General features: G+C 38.8%; 1 protein-coding gene across 1 annotated transcript in view; it reads right to left on the bottom strand.

Annotated features, from left to right (window-relative positions):
- sema3fb (sema domain, immunoglobulin domain (Ig), short basic domain, secreted, (semaphorin) 3Fb) overlaps window positions 1-26,499 on the bottom strand; it is a 49,926-nt gene that overhangs the window by 11,914 nt on the left and 11,513 nt on the right. The window contains exons 3-7 of the mRNA XM_056734866.1: window positions 7,870-8,030; window positions 7,551-7,613; window positions 6,096-6,215; window positions 4,758-4,847; window positions 2,675-2,768 (exon numbers count right to left, since the gene is read on the bottom strand). Coding sequence (XP_056590844.1) covers window positions 2,675-2,768; window positions 4,758-4,847; window positions 6,096-6,215; window positions 7,551-7,613; window positions 7,870-8,030 — 528 coding nt within the window. The remainder of the gene's footprint in view (window positions 1-2,674; window positions 2,769-4,757; window positions 4,848-6,095; window positions 6,216-7,550; window positions 7,614-7,869; window positions 8,031-26,499) is intronic.

Below are 26,499 nucleotides of genomic sequence, written 5' to 3'. Positions count from 1 at the left end.
TGATAAACCTGCAGTCACACCCTTAACTAAATGTGGGTGTCTCTTAAGCCCAAACACTGTGCCAGGAGATCAATCAGAACGCAGGGCAAATAAGGCTGTATATCTGTCAAATACACCCTACATGCTTTATCATTAACTAACACATTCATCCAAAGTGACTTATTATCCTTGTAGTACAGTTACAGGGCCAAACCCCTAAGAATAACCCCAGTACAGTATACTGCCAAGGGGAACAATGGCGAGTTCATAAATCAAACCGTACATTGTTCAAACCTGCAACATTTTGGTTACCGGCACAGATCTTTCATCACAGTCCCTTTGATCTGCGGCCCTATAAATCCACAGATGCACAATAAAACACACAATTCTTTAAATAGCACCAAAAAACATGCCCTCAAAACTTTATTTATTTCGATTTTTTTATTTGTTTTGCAGATGAAATATGACCCAATAAGGTTTCATGAATTTAACCAAAAGCTTAACTAATATCAGCTGATCTTTTAAAGGTCCACCGTGTAAAAAAATGATATGGACAGAAGTGCAATCTAATACACATAACTTTGTCTTCATAGGTGTATAAAAACCTTACATAATAATGCATTGCTTTCAATACCTTAGAATGAGCTACTTCTATCTACATACACGGCGACTCCCCTCGCATGGAATTCGCCATATTGTTTCTACAGTAGCCCTAAACAGACAAACTGCTCTACAGAGCCTGAACTTTCCTGTAGCTCAGTGGTAAGAGCATTGCGTTAACAATGCAAGGTTGTGATCTCAGGGGATTGCAAAAACCCATGTAAAATGTAAAGAATAAAGCAATGTCAGTCGCTTTGGATAAAAGCGTCTGCCCAATGTCTAAATGTAATGTAAATGTTGGGTAAATACGTTAGCTCCTTTAGCAAAGAATAGAATTTGACGACATATTTGTCCTGTGTCACCCACCGTAGTGATTTGAATGGAAGGGGTGGAGTGAGCCGTTGGTTGCAATTCGCAACCTCACAGCTAGATGGTGCTAAATTTCATACACTGGACCATTAAGAAATCTTAATAATGGCCTTTCTGGCAACTTGCATTATAAAGTGCAGCAGATTAATGCCTGCTGGTTTTCACATGCACGGGTCATTATGTGTGTGCACGTGAGTGGTTATTATTGCCTCCGGAGGAATTCGTTCCTTGTTAAGCAGAAGTCAGGCCAAGTGTATGTGTGCAGGTCATCTGAGCAGGTGTCCCAGCGTGTAACTGGCAGCGTCCATGATTATTAAGGAGGGGCAGAGGAACCACGGCCAGGCGGGACACTGTCCCTGCGCTCATGATTAATTCTCCCTCTGTGGAATCCAGAACACGAGGCCTGTCTGTTTTTGCCCACACTTGTTTCTATGTACAGTGAGATATGAGTGGTTTGGAGAGGAAGCTGAATGGATGTGGAATGACTTGACCGTGTATTTGCTTGGCCCAACTGCGTTTTTTCCAACGGCTGGGGAAGTGTAGGTGCCAACCTGTCAGAATGTCTTGTAAATTCGAGCAAACAACTATAACATATGAGGTGGTTGTTAAACATTACCAGGCGGGCCAGCGCTAAAGTGTTCCTGGAGGACGGGCGAGCTAAACAGTTTGTTAAAACAAGCTTGTCATGTTTGTTTGTGGCTTTTAAGGTCATTCCCTGTGTTGGACCGAGAGGAATCGCTTTGCGGGCTTAGCTAAGTGGTTTTACTAGTTGTGGGATTTGCTAAGCTGTGCTGTTAAGATGGTTCAGTCGGTTATTTTTATAGTTTTTGCTGAATAACCCACTGTTGTTAGTCTTGCTTATTTGGGCATACGCGGATTTGTTTAGTCTTTAATGATGATCATCCGCTAGGCAAAAATCCATTACATAGCAAAGTAGAAACAAGCTGCGAAAATTGGGTTTTTCACAAGCCAAAGTTTAATATCTAAGGTTAAAGATTTGTTCAAATCCCTTAACAACATTACTGCCAAGTACAAGCAATAGTACAATAATAGCGATGCTTGCCAAGCTAATAAAACAGGCTGTTTCACTTTTCAAATTAAAATATGTAAATATGAAGTAACTGATTCCAGATAACCCAGTTAAATGCGCAGACTTTTTCCAAAATTCTGAAATGATCCGTTACCAAATGGTCCATAAAGAGTCGAGTTGGGCAGTGCATAAATAGTCAAGAATCATCCGTAGAGGGATTGTTGTAAGATTCCTTTCTTTTACTGCAATCTGAGTTTTCCATTCTCTTAGATTTCTTTGGTGAGATATATCGAGAGATATATCGTGGTTTGGACGTACTCGCTAAAACACGACCAATAATCATCAGATTTCTGCAATTCGTTTAATATCCACTTTGGTGAAATGGCGTGCCGTCTCATGACAACATGACAATGAAAGTTCAATCTCACCTCATGTTGTGCAAATGAAACAAAGAACAGGGAGGCCTTTTTGTCCTTTTGGGCCACGATGAAGCAAGAAAGCGAAGTGGATTGATTCAAAATGGTTGTTAAAATGAGCGATGCTGGAAAATGAGAGGTGATGGTGCTTTCAACAGCGGGATATTTGAAGGGTAACAAAAATCTCCACGAGAACCTCTTCAAAAATATTCCACTGATGTGGAACTACATTTGACACTGTTTTGAATGGAAAATGGGACTAATTGCAGAAGGAACTTACTGATTAAAGCAGAGACGCTGTTCAACTTTGGGTCATATGGACATTTTCCCTTTCCAGAATCCTCTCTGCCCGGCTCCAAGTAGAAGACGGATTCCTAAAAAAGAAAATTGAAAGCAAAGATGTATGTCATTATTTCTATAGAAATGACCTTTAGTCTTTGCATGCGTTAACCCATTTCTTATATCACCGCATGCATTTAGTTTAGACAATACTGGATGGCGATAAAGTAAGACTGAATGACCAATAAAAAATCATTATGGAAAATCGAATCTCTACATCTGATATTTTAAGTTTGATTTGTTTTGCCATCCAAACTTCTCTGCTCACAAGTAACTCACTAGTGTACGCACTAGCACCTGTCTAATCCTGCTCTGTGAGCGTGGCGGAATGGCTTACTGACACCCGTTTGTTCCAGCATCCCTCAGGCATGATGCAGAAACTCTGACTGACAGGTATTTGGATGTGCGCTTAAAGAATTGCCACCAGCGTGTGCTGACATGCCCTTAAGACTCACCATGAGCCAGATCGTCGACTTCACCCTCCCAGAGATTACCTCAACTTTTCTCATCTTATCTATCAACATTCACATGAGTGACTGTCAAACTATTTAAATCTTTCCAACATTAACAGATCATCTATCGCTTTTTATTACTCAACCCAAATAAGCTCCTGCAAACAAAACAGTCAGGGGCCGAAGTCCCTTAAAGTTGATATATGTTTGATGTCCGGTTTCAGGTTAAAATAAAGAGATAATTACAAGCAATCCATTGGAAGGCTGATTTGGCCAAAAACTCTGTCTCTGTGGTGTTATTAAAATCACTTTGTTTGTCGAACAGATTAGAAATAAACGTCAGCTTTAAATTAGAAATGTAAATGTTTGCTCTGATATGTAATTGCAGCACTTCCAGATTTAAGATTTTGGTGAGTTTATGAATCCAAGTTTGTATAGAGAGAAAACTCTGGTCACAAGAGGGTTAAGCACTTCTTCCTGTGATGTGAAATGTACAGTAGGCTGGCTGGGGTATTTGAGTAATGTTAACTGTGTAGCTCTATTTTCTTTCGTTTCTTGCATTTGCTACTGCAGCCTTGTGTTTGCGCTGGATCAACTGTCTGAAAGTAAAGGAGGGTCAAGAAATGTGTAGGTCAGATAGAGAAAGTGTGTTTGGTCTTCATTTCATTCCATTGACAGGACCATTGGGGTGGATGATGGATCTTAAACCGTGAAGGTTGTCTATCGAGTTATTTATATGAAAACGTAAAAATTGTACACCATCACTTCGGCTCAGATAATGTACTTAAGAATATTTTAAATCAGGTTTGCATGTGACAGAAACCTAAAATAAGAGAAACATCAAACAAGATGGCAGAAGATCGTAACAAGAATAATCCAAAAGTATGAAGAATGATGAAGTATAGTGGGATCCAAATGTCTGAGATATTGTTAATAAAAAATGAAGAGAATTAATCAATTAAATATGACTTGTTTCTTAATGAAAAGTTTTGCACCAAAAAAATCCTAATTCCATTAAAGCACCAAAGCACTTAAAATGTGCTGTGATAAAATTATACATATGAAAATACATAATATATATAAAATATGATAAATAATAGAGATGGATAGAGAGAGAGAGAGAGACAGAGCGGGGGGGGGGGGGAGAGAGAGAGAGAGAGAGAGAGAGAGAGAGAGAGAGAGAGAGAGAGAGAGAGAGAGAGAGAGAGAGAGAGAGAGAGAGAGAGAGAGAGAGAGAGAGAGAGAGAGAGAGAGAGAGAGAGAGAGAGAGAGAGAGAGAGAGAGAGAGAGAGAGAGAGAGAGAGAGAGAGAGAGAGAGAGAGAGAGAGAGAGAGAGAGAGAGAGAGAGAGAGAGAGAGAGAGAGAGAGAGAGAGAGAGAGAGAGAGAGAGAGAGAGAGAGAGAGAGAGAGAGAGAGAGAGAGGGAAAAGGAAGCGGTTTTACTAGTGGCCTCCAAACTGAATCATGCAGGACCGACCGTAAGACATACAGTAAGTTTGGCATAACAAAGAGCATGCAGGTTAGTGTCTTAAGACGACGGGAGATCTAATGGACGCCCAGACCCAGGTCCCACCTGTAGTCCGGTCTCATCAAACACTACTTCGGGTTCGGCCGCACGACTAGTTCTTCCTTTGGTCTGGGGCATCTGAAGACTCATGGCCGTCTAAAACAAACAAAGTCACATGACCTGAGTTTTCACACACATTCCATTTATACCTATTAGGCCTCAAACGTTGGATAAAAACCTTTTACGTCTTCTAAAATACCTTTTTGGTCAAACTACAATGTATTTCAATTAACTTCTCCCAAAATGCACTGCAAGAAGCACATACAAAAATATATCTAGGCAATAGGAAAGGGAATTATACTGATTTAGTGTGTGAAAGATATTAGACACAATAGATATGTTTAGGTGTAAATCAAAACCCTATTGGGATTATGGAATCATGTGTTTGAGTAGATTTGGGAGTAAGCCGTGTTATTATAGCCCCCTGCAGTCGGTTGGTTTAGGTGTGATGGGATACACATCTAGTTCTCAAAAAAAAATACACCAAGTCAGCGTCTGCTGTGGCCACATCTGTTTTCTCGGGTACAGTCTGAACACGAAGACTGTGCTAACAAACCAAAGCGTCAACTGCGCAGAGACCTGCCACATCTGGACGTCTTTGGGTTTATGCGTGTCTATATGTTGGACATGACGTGTGTTGTGCTCATTGGGGCACACATGGGGATGTTTGCTGGGAGGAGTGCATTGTGGACACAGTCTGCGACCCGGGTTTCCTGTCTGAAAGGAACGGGGTACCAACTTTTTGCTCCTTTACCCACATTCACACAGAGAGGGCATTAAAAGAATTCCTGGGAAATGTTCATTAGGGTGGGCTCTGGACCTCCAGGACCCCGCTGGACCTCTATAATGGGAGCTCCCATAGCACAACCAGCCAACATAAAGCACCTTTCAGACTTGAAAATGAGAGGGTAACTGTAGCTTTGGCATAACTGTGTGTTAAAAAAAATAGAGGTAGAGAAATTGGTTGATTCCCGACCTGTGACTCACTTTCCGTCAAGGTCCCAGGACCGCCATTAGGAAACAAGAATCAAATTTAGAGCAACAAGAACAAAAATGAGGGTCCTGAAAAGGCAAAGTGGGTCCGGGGAGTGATGTCTGACTCGAGCTGAGAAACTCAATCTCTCCAATTAAAGAGTAAAACTAAACATGAATGTTATAGTGCGTTGGGGAAGGCAGCTGCTTGGCAGCCGACACCTGGAGGGTTTTACTGAAGGGTAAGTGAGAAATGATGGTTGATGAACTGTAAGAGTCAGTAATGGACAGACTCTGGAAAATGGATGTGCCTGTCCAGGTGTACCCGCTAATGTGTAAGCACACCTCCCATATTCCCCTGCAAACATTTACCATGGGTTTGCGTCCTCGGTTCACGTAGGTGCACACAGGGTTGTAGGCGCCCGTCCCGCACACGTACAGGTGCGTCCTGTTCCACGGCTCGACCAGACGGACAAAATTACCACACTCGCCCTAATAGGGGAAATAAGGGTGTTAATTATTTTCACAAACGTCTGTGGAACACAACAAACGAGCCATTAGAATTAATATTAAAAGACCACATGAAAAGTCTACTATGGGAATAATTTATCACAGCTACTGTGTGTTATGTTAGCTATATGTTAAACTGTATGGGACGGTTGCCCAGACAGGGCTTAAGCTAATTCGTCTGCTAATCTTGATCGAAAACTACTTGCACCGACATTTTAAATAAGTCAGAGCGATGTCTCAGAATGCTTTTAAAAACTAATTTTACTAAAACCTAGTCCGGTTTTAAAATAATCCATGTCAAGGAAACTGCTCCTAGATTATTTAAAGTATTTTATATTGTATAATAAAAAAAATATTAAATGAATCTATAACTGTTTTGTGAGAAATAAACCAAAATACTATTATTATATTATTAATATCACTCTTATTATTACTATACGTATCATTATCTATATCACTATTATAATTTTTAATATCAATATTAATAGTATGATGGATATATAATCATCATAAATAATTATAATTACTATTTATTATTATTATTATTAAAGATAAACTGTAGAGCCAAAGTCACAGACTACAGCTTTAAAAGAATCGAACAAAAATGAACAATAACTCATTCTGCTCATGGGTTTACACATTATTTTTAATAATAAGATTCTAAGGACATAAGATATTGGAGATCAGCATCCTGACCTATTTAACAATAATGTTATGTTCAAAGAAACGCAAGGGTTAAATCGCATATGGATACATTTCACAGGATAACCCTGTTAATAATTCATAAGCTGTGGTTGAAACCTGTCACGTCCCACGCTGACACAGTGACACTAAGTATCCTACCAGTAAAAAATCCACACCAAACGCCCTCAAAGAAACAAACCCAGCAGATGTGCAGACGATCAGGTGATGCAGAAATGGACATATTCTACACGTTTACTCGCCCCCAAAACCACATGTCTAATTCAACATATGAATCTAGAAAGCTGAGATGTTTGAGTAGGTTTCACACTGAATCTGGCATCTGTTTTCCGTGTATGTTCATATGCTTACGTATGTGTGGTTTTTGACCAAGCAGATTTCTAACACATACATTGAGACATAAAGCTGTAAATATAGACTGGCTGGACTACTGCACGATCCCCAAATATTGACTCATGATGAAGAGAATTTGTGATGAGGTTATTAGAATGCAGTCAAAAAAAGGGCCTCTTTAAATTTGGGTTCCTATCAAGCAGTCAGACCTAGTGCGAAAACAGCCTCACAATTCCGGGTATAAAACAAGCAAAGTAGTTTGAAAAGAAAAAACAAACTCACTTGTGTGTCTTTGCCACTTAAAACACACTCCGTCTTCCTCTGTGGAGTAACAGGCCAGTGTATCTATAACAGAGAGAATACGAGAGAGAAGCCAGAGGTCAATCCCATTTGTCACAACAATGACACACTACCTCAGAAAAAGTCCAATTAAACTCAACAACCTATCAATGTAATGAGCTCAACTAGCCAGGGAATGTTCAGCCCGTTCCTTTATAAGACCTCAGGGTTCCCCACATCTAGACTTTGGTGTACAGAATTTAAGCTACTTCCCTGCATTTACTGTATGTGGATAAAGAGGATAAATTGGTTTGGCTCTTACAATGAGGGGCTCTCGGTTGATGTCGTGGAGGTCGAGGGACAAGATGTAGTCTTTGCAGCCCACGTACATGCGGTCGTGATCCTCGTCCATGCGCAAGATGCGATAGTCTGATGTGTTCAACAGGAAGGAGAAATGATGGGCCGTCTCTGTTGACCTCAGTTCTGCAGAATAAAGAAAGACAAAGATGAGTCGGTCATCAAACAAATACAGTGGAGACAAAAAAAGAGAAAACGAGAAAGACAGACAGACAGCAATTTTCTCCCAATTTCATTTCATTTATAAATAAACAGGGTAGCTTATAACAATTGTCTTGGCCACGATCCACAACAAAAGAAGATTACAATTCACCTCATCAGATAACAGGAAGTTTGTTATGGCAATTACGAAACATTGCAAAAGAATCCATAATCTGCACACTCAAACCTCATTTAAACACATACACTTCATTTCCAAAGCACACATCAGACTGAATAAACTGATAAAGACAGCAATAAATTAAACAAACAAAAGATTATTTGTTGGTATAATAAACTGTGATAATACAGAAGTTAACCAGTACATGGTCATCGGGTCTGCACACACACACACCTCTTCAGTATCTCTGCCACTCAGGGAGTCCCATCCAGAAATAACCCAACCAGAGATAATGATTACATTTAAACGCTAATCTTAGTAATTTATCAAAACAAATAGAATGTAAAAATTAGGTTTTTATCTGCCTGACCCAGGGTCTGTGCTTATTGCCACAATACACTGAAATTAATTCTATTACAACTGATGTATTTATATAGTTTGACTTAATAAATGCACAAACGAGAGTTGTTTATACAGGTCAGGGTTTGATTGACAGCTGTCCGTGTGTGTGTGCAGATTATTTGTGTTTTAGCCCAAAACTAAACAATGTGTCCCTTCACTACAAAATAGACCATATGCACTAAAACTGAGACAGAGACTTAAAAACATAGGTATGTTGTATAAGTCTTGTTTTGGTTTTGGGAGAGTTTCATTAGTGAATATTGCAGAATATTGGCCATTTCAATAAAGCACACAAGAGTGAGAGAGAGAGCGAGTGATGAGCTTACTGCATGTCTGTCAACATCTTCTAAACATCTGTTTGTTTTAGAAGCCCTTCTGACAGACCATCTGCTGGGTTGGATCTCAGTCCGATAACTGTGTGTTTGCAATGGAAGACACAGATGAGGGGTTGACACAAGTTTTCACCATGATGCCAAAGGTTTGTACTAGAAGTCTCATTTATATTCTGGTCTTTACATATCATTTTAGTTATGTATGTATTATGTATTATAGTATATATGCTTAGAACCCTTTCTCTCAACAGGTGTTGGTCTAGCTTTTGTTGAAACCAGTAACTTTATATTGGCATCTACCTACTGTATTATTGCTCCTGTATGACATATCGCATATTGCTCCCTAAACTCTTGTATGTCGCCTTGGATAAAAGCGTCTGCTAAATGACTAAATGTAAATGTAGATAAATAACAGCACACCTTTCTTTATTAGTCAAAAAATGAAAGCACAAAACATTTGTAGAACAAGCGGTGCGGCACAAGTTACACCAACATTTTTAACAATTGAGGTTTGACAAATCCCTAAACCTACATAAGTAAATGCAAGCTACGCTAATAAGTCCGGATGATTTAAAAGTTAAACAATAGTGCTATTCTATCCATCCCATAAACTAAATATAACACGTCTACAGGATATTCAGTGTCTATACAATGATTTTTGCAGGGCCAAGCAGCAAATCCAGTTCCTGTAACTCTCTAAGAAAACACTTCTGTTTAAAGTCTGGAATGTTCTTAAGGGAGGGGGAAATGTAAGTTTACTATTGTAGGAATTCAAGTATGCACTTTGCGTCTTTAAGCGCACAAAGCTCGGTTTAGCTCTAAGGCTTGGCATATGCTCGGTGCTGACGAAACCAGAGTAAATATGGAGCAGAGACTGTGCATGCCAAAAACGAAATGCTACCCCTTATCTCGGTCTTCTCGCGTTCTCTCATTCAACCCCCGTTCTGGTTCGGTCTCTTTCTCTCCTGGAAGACAGAAAACCACCTGTGGCAACAAGAGCGACTGGCTGAGGATCTTTGTATTCAGAGACCAACAATACCAACAGCTACATGTCTGTCTGAAATCTATCCGGACACATGATCCAAAATCTTCTCTATTACCGCATTAAAAGAAAATAAATAAAAAAAGGAGAGAAAATATTAAATGGGACTTTGGACTTCCAGGCAGCAATACACCCAGAAAACAAAAACAGAGTGTAGCAGCTTTTGCTAAAAAATAATCAAAATGTTAAATGTGTTAAATGTAAAAAAAAAATGTTGGCAAATAATGTGTACAAAATATACTTGTATTTGGTGGATCATTGTTATTAAATAACCATTATATTAAAAGTGCGCCTTATACATTGCAGATAGGTACTGTACCACACTAGTGCCATGCGGGGTGAGATTATAAAAAAGCGCTAAAATATCCCGAAACATTACAAAAACAATGTAAGGTAAGCAGTGCCAAACCCACAGCTCTCTTTGACAGATTCACTTTCAACCTCTTGGTTCAAGACCTGTGAAAATCCAGTCAAGTAAAGCCAGATAAAGCCATAAGGAACATCATCATACTGTGCCGCCTAAGTAACTCACTACTGGGGGGGTCTGATCTACACAAGAATGGTCTTTTTTTCTTCGCTCCTCTAGCATGAAATGGCCTGTTCGGGAGAAACTAGAACTTGATGTTGCGAATGAGTAGTAACCTGACCCGTACTTTTGCTTTTCAGCCTTTTTTCCAATTTCCACTCTCACGGTTGCATGCATACCCTGTTTCCCCGCATGAGCGGTGTAGCAGGAAGAATCCACTATGTTCAACAGCAGCGCTACTGTTCGGCCTCCTCTCTTGCACCTTCTCACACAGCCTGTCTTTCTCTGCACCCTGCTGACATTTCGGTTCGTTCAGCTGGTGTCCGACCAGCTGGAAACCTTTTCACATCGTGTGTCCGGTTAAACCTTGAGAACATGGTAATGGAAGCTGGTGTGACTCTGGTGTGGGTGATCAGGACTAATCCTTTGCCTGCTCCAGGTGATGGTGCAGTAGTGATATTTACAGGTCTTCGCTGCACACTTTCTTTCTCTGTGGCTTTGCCAGTTGCTGGTAGGTCATGTGAGATCACATTTATATCCAAAGACTGAACTTCAGGTCAGCCCCGGCTACAAGAAAGTTTATATTCCTATAGCATTATAAGCTGCCAAAGTCAAGCTTAGTGTTCCATTACAATGCTTAGTCACATTCAATGCTAATATGATTTTGACTTCATCCTGACATAAAGATTGGGTGACACAGAGCATAAAAGTGTGCTTAACTACAAAACATACTATAAGACTTAAATGTCATTGAAAATTGTTGATGAGTTACTTTTTGTCATCTTAGTTATACTCAAAATAAAAGTCAAGACTTCCTTCTTTACTGTTGATAGGTATCCATCAACTCCTTTTCCTTTTCTGTGCTTCGTTTATATATATATATATATATTTACAGACATGATGGAAACTGATCCTAAAATGAAACTGACCCTGAAACTAATACCAGGAAAAAACACACTAAGAAGACAAAATTTTATTTGCTATAATAGTAACACCTGATCAAAATATACTTTTCATATATAAAAATTAACAAAAGACCCCAAAATCTTTTCTAATACAAAAGTTTGGATAAGGAATTAAAGTTTGCATGAATTGCATTCATGTTAAAACAGTACTGTCTGTATCAGACATGATTTGGGAGATAATTTGGCAATATGTGCAACAATAATCCTTTATGTCTTTTGCACAGCAGGAACTGTCCTGCTCCACATTTCTCAAGTTTCAAATTCGGTAAAAAAAAAGCATCTGCCAACTGCTGTGGAGCAAGTTCCTACACGAAACTCAGCACAGCTCACGGGACGAGAGCCGCAAGGAAAAGGAAGAGAAGGATGAGGGCGGTTTGAGATTAGCGTGACACTGATGTATGCAGGCGGACCGCGGACAAAGCCAGAGCCCACATCATCGCTCTCCGCAGCATATGCATATATGCTGGCCCGCTCACTTGCACGCACAAGCAAGAGTGACATAATCGAGAGTCACAGGGTGATAACTGGCGTGTTTAAGAGAGAACACAAACGGTTGTATGAAAGCCCTCATATAAACAATAGGTTCCACTAAACATCATCAACGCCATGTCAATAACATCACTCCAGCGCAAGGTATCCTTTGAATCTTTTAGCCTTAAAGTCTATCTGGCAATAGTTAAACTGTCACATGGGTGTGTTTGTCAAATGTAAAAAATAGGGAAAAGTGGCCAAAGCAAACAGCTCCACTTGTGATGAATGTATAAAGAAATCTGGCATTGCTGTCACTTATTTATGAGACTGGATTAAACATTGGGTAGACAGCTTTGTTTAAGAGCTTGCCTAGCATCTGTTTCAATTTGCAGTTTTAAACATTCATTTTATTTAAAAACAAAATGCTTTGCATAAGTTTTAGTGCAAACTGACATTTTGGAGAGAGAAGCATCGCGTCTATGACACTGCAGCTGACAAAGTTGAAGTCGTCATTTTTCAAGGAAAATAGACAAGGGAAGGGAGGCCAAAGTGAGAAATAGTGTGATCCAGTTAGCAAAACACACTCCGTTAATGCCCTTAAAGTGTGTTTACTGTATCTACATGTGACCCTCATCCATGCACAGTTTAGAACATCTTGCTTTGAGTCTGTGTGTGGTAAAGAGGGCACGCAAACACACACATAGACACGAACAGTCGAGGTGGCATCAGTCCAGCACATTGCATGCCGCAGTGCACTTGTAGCTCTCTTTGTCCTGACAACTCATGCATGCTGATTTCCTGTAAGACTCAGATAAGAGCTCAGGGTTTAGAGAAAGGGTGACAGAGGGAGAAAGACTTACAAACTAAGGGTGAGAGACACGGACTGAGAAAAAAAGAGAGCGAGAGATAGCCGTTTTTATCACAGATACACTCCGGATGTTGCACCTGATTCATAAAGTTCTGGCAGTATGATGTAAGCGGTATCTTTATCAGCTCATATTTTCATTAATCTCAATGCTATGACTCATTGAGTCAAAAGGTGATTTAAAACCAACAGCTAGTACGCCATAAATTAATATGCACTTGTTCTTCTCTCTCTTTATATGCACACACAGATACAGTATTTGTTGGCCTTCGGGATCTAAAGATGACACAACCGTGAAAAAATGCATCTATAACTACTGAAAAGCCTGTCTGGCTTTCTTTTGCTGTTTAGCTTGGACTTGTTAAATCGCAGCGGAGAGCCACTGAAAGACAAAAACAGTGGAATAGACCAAAACCCTTCAAGAAAATAATTTATGAGCAAAGTTTTGATTCATATTCATGTTCTTGCTGAAGATTAAAGGGTCAATATTCCACACTTTTGCAGCAATTGCATTTTTCCCTGAAGTCTTATGATGTTAACAAAGGATTCTTGCACCAAGAACAATCATAACACAGTTTTGCATGACAAGAGACCACAGCTGTCACTGTGATGCACCTAGAAATGCCAGAAATCTTTTTTAAGCTACATACTGTATTTAGAAGAACTTGCTTTCAGGACAAAAACTAATTTACAACGACCTTAATTCAAACCACTGCTTCCGGTCTCATATTGAAGGTGAAATGAACGACAGATGATTTCAATATAATCTCAGTTGTGTTTAAAAACTGAACATCTGATGGAAAACCCATTTCCTACACGAAAAGCCTTAATGTCAATAAACGGCAGATAGCTTTCTGTCACGGCGTGCAGTATATGTTAAGATGGTCAGAATTGTGATGAAAGAGAATGAGGGACGGCTTGTTCTAAATCAGAGACATCTGTAAAAACACAGCTCTCTATCACCACAGACATGTTTTATTAACAAGCATTCTCTCAACAGCAATCAATCTCGGGCGTCGGCCTCTCACACGCCGCCCTCTCGTGCCCTGACCCCGGGAGGGTGGGCTGCCACAGCTGTCCGGGCATCAGGTGTATACTAAGAAGAGCCCCCCCATCTTTATGATCGACATAATATTACGGAGCACAAAAATCTTAGATTTTTTTAATTTGGATTTCGTTTGATATATTCTGCAAAAACTGAGCCACGAAGCAAGACCAGTCATCCGACTCTCTCATTCTTAATCTCAGTGTAACACGCATTCCCTACAACGCTGCCAATGTAAATACATCAGACCTACAGCAGCAGGCCTCAGAGGTCACGAGGAGCTCCACATTAATCCGGGATTAGCCCCAGGGTCAGGGTCGCTGGCCCTGATCTGAGCGGAACCAGGAAGCAGAGATTGCGAGGCAAATTGGCATCGCTTCAAGAATCACAAATGAGGTTTATTGAGGAAAATAAGATGAACAGAGAATACAAATTTCAATGTGCATGCAAAGTTTTCATCTACAAGATCAAGCAAGAATCTTTTAATTATATTAAAAAACATAAAAATTTACATTGCAGCATATGTATTGATTTATATCACTGCTTGTCAAGTTACAATAGTAAAAAATGAAGTAGGATTTAAAGAAGATTGAACACTCAAGGGGAACTAGATCCAAAAATGCACAACAACTGCCAAGCATTTACAGATTACATCTTTTTAAGCAGAAGGAAAAGCAGATTCTGTGAATCTACAACAATTTTGCTCACTACGATACATTTTGTTACAGTAAAAAACACATTAAGAAGATTCATTAACCTGTAAAAATCACAATGTTTAGAGAAATGTAATAAAATGCTTAAAATTTGACAACATCATTTAAATCAATGAAAGGTGCAAAATCACCGTTTTGTTATCTAGTTAAAAGAATAAAGGAGCAGTTCATCCAAAAATGTTGTCATAGATTGCATATTCTGCCGTTGTTACCAAAATTGCGTTGAACACAAATAAAGGTATTTTAATGAAAGTTTGCAACTAACCAGTTTTGGGTCACCATTGACTCCCATTTTATTCTTTTGTCCTACTATGGGAGTCAATGGTGACCTACTCTCGCGCAGCAAGACTTATTGCCGCTTTCTTTAGAAAGATATGACTGACAGGTAAAGCAACCAATCATGTTACTTTTTGTGCTGGCTCATGTTTAGAGGCGTGGAAATGTCCCCGCAGTAACAGACCGATGTACATTTACGAACATGTCAAAAGTTAACAGAAACAGCAATGATTATTAAGTTTATGCCATGAACTTTGCATACTTTTAAGAATTTACTGTTTTTTTATCGATCGTGATGAATTCTCATGGCAACCGTTGTAAACACGACAGCTTACATCTTAGATCATAAGGCTTTGTTGTTTCCAGGTGGACCATTAAAGAACGCGAGACCCATGGAAATCCTATGAAATTCAACCAATCAGATGTTGACTTCCAACGTGCTGAAGAGTTTCCAGAAAAGTGTCCATACGCATCAGACGTTCAGCCTACGAATCGTGGGCGTGACGTCTGAGGCCGAGACTAATGGTGACCTAAAACAGCTTAATTACAAACTTTGATTAAATTATGCTTATTTGTGTTAAGCACAACGAAGAATTGTCAACAGGTTTATAACAACTGGAGGGTGAGCACATGACATTTTTTGGCGAACTATTCCTTTAAATGTCAATGTTTCAGTTGCTTTGTTGCTAAAGACAGCTTTCAAAGCAAAAATGATTGATATAACAAATAAGACATAAATATATTAGAATATAAAAAAACTGCCTTTATAGAATCTGTTATTTTGAATTAGAGCTCCATATTTAAACAAATAAAATTCCTTATTGCAGCTGACAACGTTCAGACCGCAAAAAGATTTAAATCCTAATGAAGCCAGTCATCGCTAGAGTACTTCTAGGATGTTATTTGGTCATCTGAGATTTCAGGCCATCCTTCATGTACTTATTCCCAAAACCCCAACACCACCATATCAGTATGAAGATGTTTGTCTTGGCCTGGAGCAGAGAGACGTTTGAATTCAGCAAAAACCATCCTGCATGCTTCACTGAGATTTGTTATTATTAAAGAACAGAGTTGTGAAGATTGGTCTGGATGGGTATAGCCTCAAACTCCCAAAGCAAAAATCTGAGAAAGGGGTTTGATTTAATTTGATGTCCTTTTTCCATCAAGGTGTCCAATATGAGGCACTAATATCATTTCGGTGTGACACGAGAGTCGAGGGGCCGGTTTGAGTCTCCATTGAAGCTTATGTAAAAAAACAGATGATGTCAACACCATAGTCGAAAAGAGGCAAAAATGCTGCATCACCTATAAGATGAAAACAATGCACCCTATAAATTACCACAGAAGCCTCTAGGAAACAGGAAAAAAACACTTTATCAGCAGCAGGGAATGGAGACACACAGTGCTGAATGTCTGACACAAGCAGATTTTCCGCAAGAGCTCCTGTCTGTATCCTCAGACATGTCTTCGGATAATTTACAGTCCTGGACATCCAGGAAGGTGATCTTTAGTGGCCCTCAAGACGATGGGAACACGAACACCCTGGTGAGAGCTGCAGACTGCCGGGCTATCATAACAGAGGTCAGGGGTCACAGCGCGGCAGAGGTGGGTGAGGAATTGTTCCCCACATCCTCTGAGGCACGGAATGGAATGCAAAAACTGACAGCAGCCATTGTGAGAGAGTTTTATCCTCCAACCACACCGCCCACTGCGAAGCCTCTATAGCGCTGGCTCAGTGTTTGTTGCCCCAACCTATGGGACCTGAAGAGCCTGTATGGCTGGCTGTGGCTTTTGTAAGCGGAAAAGTTTACATATAGAACGGGCTCTCTCGACACACTCTTTTCACAACATCCAATGTATAAGACACGGAGGAGCCAATCAGAAAAGACCTGTGCGAGAAAGAGCCAACGGCTGTGTTGCATTTGGCAAACGCTTTGGTTACGTCCGTGGTTGCATATGTTCCGTTTCCCAGGCCAGACAGGAAGGAAGTGGGATTAGGATTGAGCGTTGGTTTTCTCAGGCTTATGTCAACACTCATCTATTTCGCCCTGCCGCATTTCCCTTGCTTTACGCGAGCGCTCATCTATGAGCAAGGCGATTAGCCGCAAACAAACAGCATTGAGTTTTGGTGCAACGTTCACCCGGCAGCACATAGACGCTCGCTCCCGTGGGAATAGTAAGGACAGATGGTTAACCCATTCAGGACGGGCTCCGTCTCGGCCGGAGAGAACTGACTTTGACAAGAGTTGAACAGACAGGTGTCACAATGACCACGAGGCCTCTCTTGACCAGCTACGGGTTCACAAGACTCGTGCCTTGCTTGTGTTAATTTTCAAGAAAAATTTTGACTGATGCAAGTAAATAAACGCTAAATACAATTCAAAACTATTATTAAATCCATTCGCCTATTTTAACAAATACATTATTTTATAGTATAAATCATTTTTTGCTTCATGTCCTAAAAATATCACTTTTTTATAAAAATGAATACGAGTTTTTTGTTTATTTTATTATCTATGTATTGAAATGAATGGGGACTGTAGATGGAAAAAGATCATCATGTTATTTAAACAACTCCGTTGCTCATCCAGTTTCATTTACTAGAAAAATATTTATCAAAATTAACTTTAAATGGAAAAAACTATGCAGGTTTACAAAGACATGAAAATCACAAAGGGAATGTATTAAAAATATGTATTAGAGCACTAACTATATACATCACAACTACACAATGGACATGAAAATTTAGCAAACATAGAGGAAATTTACCTTTGGCTATAAGAAAGCAAAGAAATGCATTTGCAGCTTATTATCTTTTTCATAGGTTGCAACTTTAGTGTATTGGATTGTAAATATTTCTATATATGCACCAGGATTTTCATAGAAGCATTCTAATCTAAAGAGTTTTATGTCAAATATGCCAAATAGCCAATGGAGTGGCTACAAAGTTACATACAAAAAAAAAATGCTACATTTAAAAGTTTACTCCTCACGAGACTGTACAACCTTAGCCTAATGCTGTCACTCTCATATACAGTCTTTGACAAGTTGTTCTCCATTTCCGACACACATGGGAAAAAGAAGCTTGAATCTCGTCCAACTGTGAAACTCAATTATAATCAGAGAGAATGAATTAAACGCTCACATTGAGGGACGGGAGAGACGAAAGAGAACCATTTAAATTACAGGTAAGGAAAATTCAGCCCTATGAATAGTTTACAGTACTGGAGGCGAATGATGTAACGGTGCAATCAGACATGGCATGGAAGGTACCAATCATATGATTTACAACCCAGGCCTCGCCAGCTTCAAGACAGAGTGTTGAACAAATACTTCGGCGGCTAAGAAACGATGTGATGCCATCAGTATACCAGGCAGAGAAACATTGTGAAAACAGCGCATTTCAAGATTAGTTGAACATTTGACATTTTCTCTTAGTCACCATCAGTTCGGCAAACATTAAATGTAGTGTACAATAAGTAATGAGCAATGTTATGTTTATAAACTTTTATAAAACTATATTAAACGGGCGTTGAATGAAAGTACAGTAATGTGCAGCTGTGTGGCACTAATGCAGGTGATTCATTCCTTACAGACATAAAGCTTCATTTGTTTTCTGTCAAATAACAGCCAAGCAGTCTTTACAGAGGGCCACAAATCACTCTCCTGTTCTTTGATTCCAGCTGGGTGCTTCCAGAGTCAATCCAGCTTTCTAAAAGCTGCTTTAATCGATGATGTGAAAAACTAATTCATGACATCTTTTGATTTATCAATACAAGCCCCAGAGCCTAAACAGGACACGGTGAACTCACTAACCTTCTCATCCAGAAACTAAGAACTACTATCGATTTTCCTCATTGCAATGCCACAGCATCATTGAGGGGGTTTATATCGCTTTAAGGGAGCGTTACACAAAACAGTGAATTTCATAGACAAGCTTTTCTCAGCTAGACCGTTACTAGGGCATCAGCGGTGAAATAGTCATTGAGATTTATTTAGAAACAAAAATGCATTTTAAATAGACATATTACACAATGATATTTGGGCTGTCGCATCCAGCGTTTGTGTTTACAAAATATATGCCTGTGTACGGTGCATATTAATACATGTACATATAATAAATTAATAAATGGTTATGTCTATTTTATTATTGGTAAATATTAATAAACATCAATAAGTATTTCCTAAATATATATACACGTTTGTGTGTGCGTGTGCGTGTCACAGACATATAGGCCTTTTTATGTAAACAAACTTTATTCTGGATGCGATGACATCCATAAATGTTAACATACATACAAGACGATTGTAATTCAAGTTAGGGCCACAACTGAAATAAGGGCTCAGTGACCCTATAATAAATAAAAAATATAAAGAGTATGAAATAAAAAATTGTTTAATATGGCAAAGAAGTTTATGTTAACTACACGTTTCGAGAAAGTAACACATGGCTATATAAGGGGGGAAAAGTTGCAGATTGCAATTTTAAACATATGGTTTCGGCATGATTTATGCATGTAAATTGACCAACATGCACTCCCTCATTTAGAATAAACTACATCCATCAACTTTAAAACAAGGGAAACTTTATGTGCGCACACCTTGTGGAAATTTTGACTGAGACCCTTTTTGTCCAAGTCGGTAAGAACAGTTGTACACGTGTGTTACCGAATGAGATCCAATGTTGTTGGATAAACTCGACAAAATGACCTCAACCCACAGGACTCTGTGAGTCTGCCATTTAATTTGAGATATACGACCCCATTGGCTTTCAGTGAAAGTAGGGTCATTGGGTTATCACAGTGATGCGTTATGACAGGAGACAGGGAGGGTCACAAGCTGTCCAACCTCATCCACAGCACATTTACAATAATAGCAGCAAGCCCGCAATACACATCTCCTTATACTGCTGTCTGCTATAGACAAACAGGCTCCATCTTCAACTTTACCTCGAGATAACAAAGAATCACCCAGAATGCACTGGGCCGCTATCACTGCAGGCGCATTAACAAGAGCCAAACAAATCGAAAGACAACTTTGAGGCTTCTATTATTATGTTGCCTTTAGTTTAACACAGGAAAAATAACGGTGTAATGAGATTCACACTCCGTATTGAAAAAGTTGCTTGTCTGCTACTTTCAAACACTAGAGTGATATTAAGATATCTACTGAGCTCCATGTCTCCCAACATAGTGCACTTACTGGCCTGTTCTCTTGAAAGGAGAGAGCTGAGAAGAGAAAGGTCTCATCCATCATCAAAGGTCTGTCAGGATTAACCAGGCCTCATAACTTCTCAGTGCCGAGCATTGGTGTAAACCTTCCCTCCCCTGCTTTTATCATCCAAATCCCAACCATCCATTCTCCGTATCAGTCATTAAGTTCAGCCTGCCGCTGACCTCCCACTTCCAATTAATAACAAAAGAATAAGTCAACACTGCCTTCTTAAAGTGCATGCACATATGTAATCTTTAACCCAAGGTGCAATGGGAGTAGTTGGTAGTTATGAAAAACAGGACCGGTAGAACATGGAGGGGGAGGTGTCCATATGAAATTATGGTTTTGGAGACTCGTTGCTACCAGGATTCATTACAACACAGGAAGTGTGGGCTCACAAGAACCAAAACGCATGACATTTTTTTAAGATAGTCAGATAATACTCAGGAGGTTGTCCTAAAGAGAATAGATTATATATCAGCATATGGATAAAATAGGCTCTTATTGGAAAAACCGATAACGCAATTTTGAAAAATGTTTAATATTCATGTATTTTATTGTACATTCCAAGTAATTTCAATAAACTGCAGTTGGGTTGTTTTTTAAGTGATAACTGAAATACAGCTATTAAAATAAACATAACACATAAAAAACAAGATTTTTTTTATATTTTAAAAACAGAGTTATCCGGTGTTGCAAATAAACTCTACAAATACACTGAGCTGAACAAAAATTATTCTCTGCTTGTTTAAAAGATGAAAAAAGGTTTAATGGATGACATTATATATGAACATAAATATATAATTATAAATACAAATATAAAAATATAAAGATAAATAATGTAAATAATATATATTTCTATGAATATGAATATGAAACACACTTATATAAAACATGTACTTAGTGGCATATATAAATAAACAAGGATTTTTTTGTCGGTTTAAAAAATGCATTCAAAATAATACTGCAAGCAAAATTTGACACTGAAATAAAGGAAATATTTTTGCAACTAAGTAAAAAGAATTTTTGAAATAAAAGGAGTCATATGAGATACAAATGTCGGTCGACAATCCAGCAAAAATATTAACGACCAAAATACATTCATTCATTCAAATTCATAATCAACTTTATTAGAAAACCATCATTAGTCAGAGGAAACATGATTCAGTCATACATTCTCTTATATTTAACTTCACTTTTAAACACAGTAAAATGTCAACAAAACCCATTCAACTGAACTCAACTAAATACACCCAGAAACACTTAACCATGGTTGGCCCTGTCAGACATCCCAAAACAAACCTGAGGCTCAAGTCTTGCACGTTTAAGGTGAAAGATAAACAGTGAGTGAAAAGACTAAAAGTCCACACAATTAACACCATTTAAAGAGCTAGTGTATCTCTCCCATCTCTCCCCTACCGGCCATTTCAACCTCCACAAAGCCTCGAACCTGTCAGAGCTCATTCCACTGACACGACTGACAGATGAAACGCCCAATCATTCTTGACGGGCAGGCAGGACATCCTAAACCGTGACCTTACTGTTGACCTTTCAACCCTAGCAGTCAGGTTGCCAGCCGTAAGGTTGAGAGAACGTTTCAAGTTAGCGTCTCGGTTAACAAGAAAATATTGAAATTCAACCATGTCCAGGGTTCCTGTCTCATATTTTAATCTATAGACTCCCCTTAGTGTGGTTTTCGAACATCTGCCACTCATAGAAACAATAAACAAGGCAATATGTGGTAAAAAAGTCAAAGACTTTCAATTAAACGTGTACTATATATATAATGAATATAATGAAGTACCTATGGGTAAGATTCTCCAAAGCCCATTGAGATCCAGCGGAGGGGAAAATTAGAGTCGTTTGGAAATGTTGGAGGCGACGATCTCTCTATCTGGATCTCTGGTCACGGTTCAGCAAGATCAAGTGAAGAAGAACCTCCCTCTTTCTCACACTCTTTTGTGGGCTTCAGGTTTTTGAGAATTAAGCATAAAATAAGCGGAACCGGCTCCATTGAGCATGCCCTCTTGTTCATGGAACGAGATTAATGAAATTCCCACACAGTGCCAAAGTGAACAAATACCTACCGTCGCTGTGTTAGCCATTAATATGGCTTGTTATTGTTGGCTCGGTTTTGACAACAAAACACTGAGACCCTCATAAAAATTTCCATCACAACGCTAATAAAAAGAGGCCATGTCAAGGTAATTTCTGACTGCTGTCGAACTTTGTAGCATCAAAAATCAAAACAATTATGAAATTGGGGTTATGATCCTTGATAAATATTGACATGATCAAGAACGAAGAGAAACTCTGTGTGCGGTAAACCTGAAACCTTCAAAGTGATGATCTAAGGCGATATCAGAAAAGCCGCCAGCCGCATCGACTTGTAATCTGTCTTACTCTTTTCATGTTAACATCTTGGCTACATCCATCAGTCAAGATAGCAGTGCAGTGGAAGTTTCACTGACGGCTGGGTAATATGCTAATCTGATTTGGGTAAGAGCCAATGATGTTTGTTGTTTTCCTATCCAGCTCTTTCAGAGATAACTGTGAGCTACAACGCAGAAAAAGAGAACGAGAGAAGTCGGGAGAGAAAGAGAGGGTGGAATAAAGACAGAGGGAGGGAAAGAGGGAGCGAGAGAGGCGCCACCCCATGATGTTCAACAGAAAACATTTTAATTGCTTCGGCAATTAAGCAAGACGAGTCAAAAGCCGAGCACGTCTGAAAACTCCCCGCAGCAAGACGTTAATCTGCTTCCTCGGGCAAACTCTTCGCCAATGGAAAGCACAGCAAAAGAAAATCTCTCTTTTAGAGCACCAAGAAATGAATAAAGAGACAACGAGGCACAAAAAAGTTCGGTCAAAATAAAAAATATGTGCATTTATGAATTGTGTTAAGGGATAAGATCTGTATTAAGATAATATACTGGGAACTATAGCTTGAAGAAAAAAGCGATTGTATGTAAAAACCTTCTCGTACTTTGCAGGATGTATTACAGAGCAGTTGTAAAACTAAAATTAAAGTTGAAACCAAATGGTCCCCTGAGGCATTCAGTTATGTTGAAATACTTTAACATGGAAGGATTTCACATATGAATTTCACCTGTAAAATTCAATTGGCCCTACTCGTCCAAGGTGTCATGAAAACACATGAATCGGCTGCTTTAAAAGTGAGTTTTACAAATGAGCGAGAGAATTAAGGCTTGCCTTAACAGATCGAGTTTGTGGATGTTGGCTATGAATCCTAAATTCAAGCTTTTCTAAGAGAGCTCAAATGTGCCATTATGACACTTCTGTATACAGATCAAATACAACCTAGCCATAACATTAACTCTGCGATATGCAATGAAAGACCTAAAAAGGAGACATTTTTGGTCCGAGGACTTGAATGAAGAGATCACGGCTGCTGCCGTGCACTGACACACTCGTGCTTCATACACACAGACCTGGGTGGTACATTAGAGAGAGGGGAATGATATCGGCCTCCGAGATCTTGTTCAGGAGATTACAGCACAAAGCATTTCATTAAAGGGATTAAGCGGTAATTTAATCCTCCGTGGATTCACTGCGGGCTCAAGATTATGGATTGAAAAGAGCTTTTGGCTGAACATCTTTAAACTTTCATTTGCTTTAGCATTTATACAATATAAAGTTTACATTTCTCCAAACACGTGACAGCAAAACTTCACACCGTTTTGTCAGTGAATTTAATCAATTAAATCAAGGTCGATTTCTTGATGGTTTTAACCAAAAAACGATTTTACAATCCAAGAAAATTTCTCTATTTAACACTGTTTTTAAAGATGAGTTCAAGGTTTAGGATTTATAAAATCTGTTATGAAGCGTCCACTTATTCTCCTGAAGATGTGAGAAATTACTGATATAACTATATCCACATTTTCTTTTGTATTTGTAAAGGCTATTTTTAGATAAAATACCTTGTAGACAACTTCTTAAGATTTAAAAACTGGTCCAGAAGCACTTCCGGTCTCTCCTTCATTATTGCATTTTAAATGCTTGCATATCTTGAAGATATTCAATCATATCAATTAAAAGCGTGATCATACCAAGTATGGAAGAAAACAGCTTTTGTTTAAATCAAAACAAGAAATGTGTGAACTCCAAATCAAGTCGGCCTCCAAGTGGGAAAAGATCTCCTCCAGAACCACAAGTCTATTCCAAAACCAACCTCCCTTTCAGCGTACGGCCGATCCATTAAAAAGCGTGACTGGAAATAAAACACTCACCTTCTGAGAAAAGCACAATGAATCCTAAGAAACGCACAAACCTAAATTGACAAGTTTTAAAAACATCACACTTTCCGCTCCTTTCTGTGGCCTCTCACGCTCGGTCTGACAGTCACATGTGATGTGATGCACATTATACAGTTCACACAGCTGGACATATGTTAACATCGGATTGTAACAACCACAGCATAGGTGATCCATCCAGCTGCACTTGGAGTTTCCATGTGCAATCACTTCTGTCAGATGGAGTACAGCAGGGTGAGGACCTCGGCTAAAGCGGATCGGCCACAGGATTGGGGATTTTTCCTGAAATCTAATGAAATGCCATAACTCAGAGCAGACGAAGCTTGTCAACGTTTTCTCTCGGCTGTTAGAAGAGCTCGGCTTATGCCAGCTTCACAGCTTCAAGTCATTTGTTAGTTTTTCCACCCATCTGGCACATGACCTTGAGGGGGCTACATGCTGCCCAAATGTGCCCTGATCACAGAGCAGTTTACTGCTTCAGGTAAGAGATTTCCATGGAAAAACATGATATAAAAAATTCACCGTATGCATCCTTCACTTTTTATCGGCAGCAGATGAATTTATCCAAAGCAAACACATCGCTCTACAACCTGAGCTTAAGAAATCAAGTATCAAAATACTTGAATGAGCTGACATTGCCTATAATTTGAACATTATCTATCCGACAGATCACATTGAACATTTATAAACATGATCTAATCTAAATCTAAGCCTTAACCAGATACAGCAAACCAACACGACACAAACCCACGAGAACAAACCATGACCTTTAAAGGAGTTTCTCTGACATCATTTCCCCTGGAGTGTCATTATCTGTTTAATCTCTGCTCATCCCTGATCTGCTAATTAGTTACAATCAATTACAGCTCTTTTGCCTCTATGTGTTATGAACATTACAATCGTTTTGTTCTAGCAATCTCAATTACATTGGAGTCCAAGCAGGCACAATGTGACAAAGCAATAAGCAAGAAAATCTACTCTATAAATATAACTTTGAAAAAAATACAAATGTGATAGTGCAAGTTTGTGCATATACATGTGGATGTGCAGCAGTGTTGGGTAAATTAATCTCAAAAAGTAATGAATTACTAGTTACTAATTACATATTCAATAGTGTTATTAGGTCCTGTACAAATTACTCTCTCCAAAAATTATTTATTTACTTATTACTTTATATATCAACCTTGATTAGAATTGATTCAAGGAAAGAAATTAAACGGCTTATTTAATTCATTCAAATAAATAATATATAACTACATTAATTATTCTTATTAACTGACCAAAGTATACAAATGTGAGAAGGATACATTAAAGCATTCATTTTACAGTTAGAATTATAATTTTGATGTCATTTCCAGTATTGTATTTAGTTAAATTACATCAGAAGTAACTGTAATTAAATTAAATACAAAATAAGAGTAATCCCTTACTTTACTTCTTCAAGGGGAAAGTAATTAAATTACGGTAACTAGTTACACCCAACACTGATGTGCAGTGTAGATGGTTTCAGCAACAACAACATATGTTATGTTTGCCCAACTTAACTTCTGGTAGATCTCCGCAAAGAATTAATAGCTGTTGAGTAGTTCTAATTTAATTGAATACAATTAATATACAAAACATTTATAAAAATTGGCTTAGCTTTCCAGTAGCTCAGTGGTAAGAGCATGGCGCAAACAACGCCAAGTCGTGGGTTCGATCCAATGAGAATTGCACATACTTAGAAACAAATGTATAGGATAATGCAATATAGGTCGCTTTGGATAAAAGCGTGTGCTAAATGCATAAATGTAAATAAATTAATATTCATATAAAATAAATTGTTATTTTACTAGACTCTAGCCAGACCGATAACCAAACACAGTTTGGAAGTTAACATCAGGCCAGGTGCATGTGTCCGATGACACCGTGTATACACTGCATGTATAAATAAAACAAGTGTAGTTATTTATCGAGTTAACACTAAATGAGATTTTCATAAAGAAAAGATAAAGTATGTGTAGTCAATGTATCTACTGTGGCTAGAACCAGTTGACAAAATTATTTCTCTCTGGGGAGCTGAAATGTTGCAATGGGTCTCGCATTTCTCCAAACATGAGGACATAACTGAAACCCTTGAACTTGATGCAACATGTAAGTAATGACGGAAAA

The sequence above is a fragment of the Triplophysa dalaica genome, chromosome 21 (assembly GCF_015846415.1).
Source record: "Triplophysa dalaica isolate WHDGS20190420 chromosome 21, ASM1584641v1, whole genome shotgun sequence".
Lineage (NCBI taxonomy): Eukaryota > Metazoa > Chordata > Actinopteri > Cypriniformes > Nemacheilidae > Triplophysa > Triplophysa dalaica.
The sequence above is the reverse complement of the archived record's forward strand: the minus strand, read 5'-3'. Positions and strand labels throughout refer to the sequence as shown.